This window comes from Sinocyclocheilus anshuiensis, unplaced genomic scaffold, assembly GCF_001515605.1.
Source record: "Sinocyclocheilus anshuiensis isolate Anshui unplaced genomic scaffold, SAMN03320099.WGS_v1.1 scaffold868, whole genome shotgun sequence".
Taxonomy (NCBI): domain Eukaryota; kingdom Metazoa; phylum Chordata; class Actinopteri; order Cypriniformes; family Cyprinidae; genus Sinocyclocheilus; species Sinocyclocheilus anshuiensis.
In genome coordinates, this window is record NW_015552624.1 from 113,563 (window position 1) to 116,295 (window position 2,733).

At 41.1% G+C, this 2,733-nt stretch overlaps 1 protein-coding gene across 4 annotated transcripts in view; it reads left to right on the top strand.

Annotated features, from left to right (window-relative positions):
* The window catches only part of LOC107666331 (stAR-related lipid transfer protein 3-like), a 13,674-nt gene that overhangs the window by 1,356 nt on the left and 9,585 nt on the right, over positions 1–2,733 (top strand). For all 4 annotated transcript variants that reach the window (XM_016457584.1, XM_016457581.1, XM_016457583.1 and 1 more), the window contains exon 2: positions 406–653. In XM_016457584.1, coding sequence (XP_016313070.1) covers positions 432–653 — 222 coding nt within the window. In that variant the 5' untranslated portion in view covers positions 406–431. The remainder of the gene's footprint in view (positions 1–405; positions 654–2,733) is intronic.

A 2,733-nucleotide genomic window follows, 5' to 3' on the forward strand; every position in this document is an offset into this window, starting at 1 on the left:
TCACAAATTATTCTTATTAATTCAACAAAACCAAGTTAATGCAACCATAGTGACATTGATTATTTAAATCAACAGTGTTCAGCGCATAACAGAAAACAAATTATTTACATTCACAAGGTGTAAAAATATGTTTATGATTACTGGACATGAATGCAAAATGTAATATTTAGTGCATATACAGTATAATATGCAATCAGATACACTACATAGGGCAAGCCTTTTGTTAAGCCATGACTTTAGACCAGCTTTAAAAGTGGTCAAAGGCTGCTTGATTAGATCTTGTTCTCCAGCCTGTTGCTTTGATCACTGTGCTTTCAGTTTAATTGCAGTATCTTGTTGCATAAGAGCCATATAAAGCATGTATGTTTGTTAGACTGTTTGATCATCTTTTCTTCTCTGGTTCAGGGGATGTGCTCCAGCTGGATGTAGTTATGCCGAGCGGCGTGGACTACAGCGAGTTGGGAGGAAGTCTTCCAGCCATTGCCTCTTTGAACGCCTCATATTCCCAGGCATCTCTCTCCCTTCCCTCCCCTTACTACCCCCCGCTGCCCCCGGGAGAGAGGAAAGCCTTCTCAGACGTACGCCGAACATTCTGCCTCTTCGTCACATTTGACCTCCTCTTCATCACTCTGCTCTGGATCATTGAGTTAAATGTAAGTTTTTATTTTTGTTTCCAAACTGTCTTATTGCCCAATGCTAATGGTTTTTATTTGTCGTTCAGTTTGTACTTCCTTTTTGTACTTCGCCCATAGTCGTGTGGGGTGAATGTTACAGTTGATTGTACGTGCCTGTTTCACTTCCTCTGATGAAAATAGAGCTATGCAATATTTGCGTATTGTGATTTGCATATTACATGTATAATTTTATCATTTTTTAAATAATAAAATAATAAACCATAAAAAACAAAATGCAAATATTTAGATAAAAAAGTAAAGAGATATTTTCATATATGTTATGTATTTACTATACTAAATATATGGTTAAAATATTTAATATGCAAAGTATTTATATAGTTTAATTATATAAATGTATCAGAAAGAATCAGAAAGAGCTTTATTGGCAAGTATGTTTGCACATACAAGAAATTTGTTCTGGTGACAGAAGCTTCCAGTACACAAGACAACAACAACACACAGATAATAAGAAATAATAAAATACACACATGTATGCAAATAAACATAAATAGACAAAATGTGTATGTACAGTAGAGATACAGTTTGTATACAGATACAGGCTTGGATGTGAGCGGTCCAGAGTGATTTTCTGTTTTTCCCTTTTCCTCAATCTGGATATATACAGTTCTTAAAGGGTGGGCAGGGGAGCACCAATAATCCTCTCAGCAGGCCGAACCGTTCTCTGTAGTCTTCTGATGTCTGATTTTGTAGCTGAGCCAAACCAGACCATTATTGAAGTGCACAGAACAGACTCAATGACGGCTGAGTAGAACTTTGTGAGCAGCTCCTGTGACAGGTTGAACTTCCTCAGCTGGCGAAGGAAGTACAACCTCTGCTGGGCCTTTTTAACAATGGAGTCAATGTGATTGTCCCACTTCAGGTCCTGAAAGATGGTGGTGCCCAGGAATCTGAATGACTCTACTGTTGTTAAAGTGCTGTGCATGATGGTGAGTGGGGGTAGTGCAGGGGGTTCCTCCTGAAGTCTACGATCATCTCCACTGTTTTAAGCATGTTCAGCTCCAGGTTGTTATAACTGCACCAGACAGCCAGCTGCTCAAACTCGCTTCTATATGCAGACTCATCATCGTCTTGGATGAGGCCAATGACTGTAGTGTCATCTGCAAACTTCAGGAGTTTGACAGAGGGGTCAGTAGAGGTGCAGTCGTTGGTGTAGAGGGAGAAGAGCAATGGGGAGAGAACACATCCCTGGGGGGTGCCAGTGCTGATGGTGCGGCTGTTTGACATGAATTTCCCCAGTCTCACTAGCTGTTGCCTATTTGTCAGAAAGCTGGTGATCCATTGATAGAGCTAGGAACAGAGTGCTGGGTTAGTTTGGTCTGGAGGAGTGCTGGGATGATTTTATTGAAAGCTGAACTGAAGTCCACAAACAGGATCCTCACATAAGTTCCTGGTTTGTCTAGGATATAATGCAGTCCCATGTTGACTGCATCATCCACGGACCTGTTTGCTCGGTAAGCAAACTGCAGGGGGTCCAGTAAGGGTCCAGTGATGTCCTTCAGATAAGCCAACACCAGTCTCTCTAACGACTTCATGACCACAGCACAGATGTTAGGGCAACAGGTCTGTAGTCATTTAAGTCCTGTGATTTTGGGTTTCTTTGGAATGGGAATGATGGTGGAGCGTTTGAAGCAGGAAGGGACTTCGCACAGCTCCAGTGATCTGTTGAAGATCTGTGAAAAGATGGAGGCCAGCTGGTCAGCACAAGTTTTCAGACAGGCTGGTGAAACACCATCTGGGCCTGGTGCTTTTCTTCTCTTCTGTTTCCTGAAGACCTGATGCACATCTTCACTGATCTGGGGCCCGTTCTTCGTACGTCGCTAACTTTGTGTAGTCTTTAATACTATAGACACAGCCAGTTTTACTCACTGACTGATTTATTCATTATAAAATAATTATTTCATAATTGTATTAGAGTCTTACACACGCTATACAGATAATGTAGAGTCGTGCATTAATTTGAGTGAAAACAGATATTATGGGAGTGGCTTGATGGAGCGCAGGAGATGCAGATAACATGATCTTGACCCTTAAGAAACTT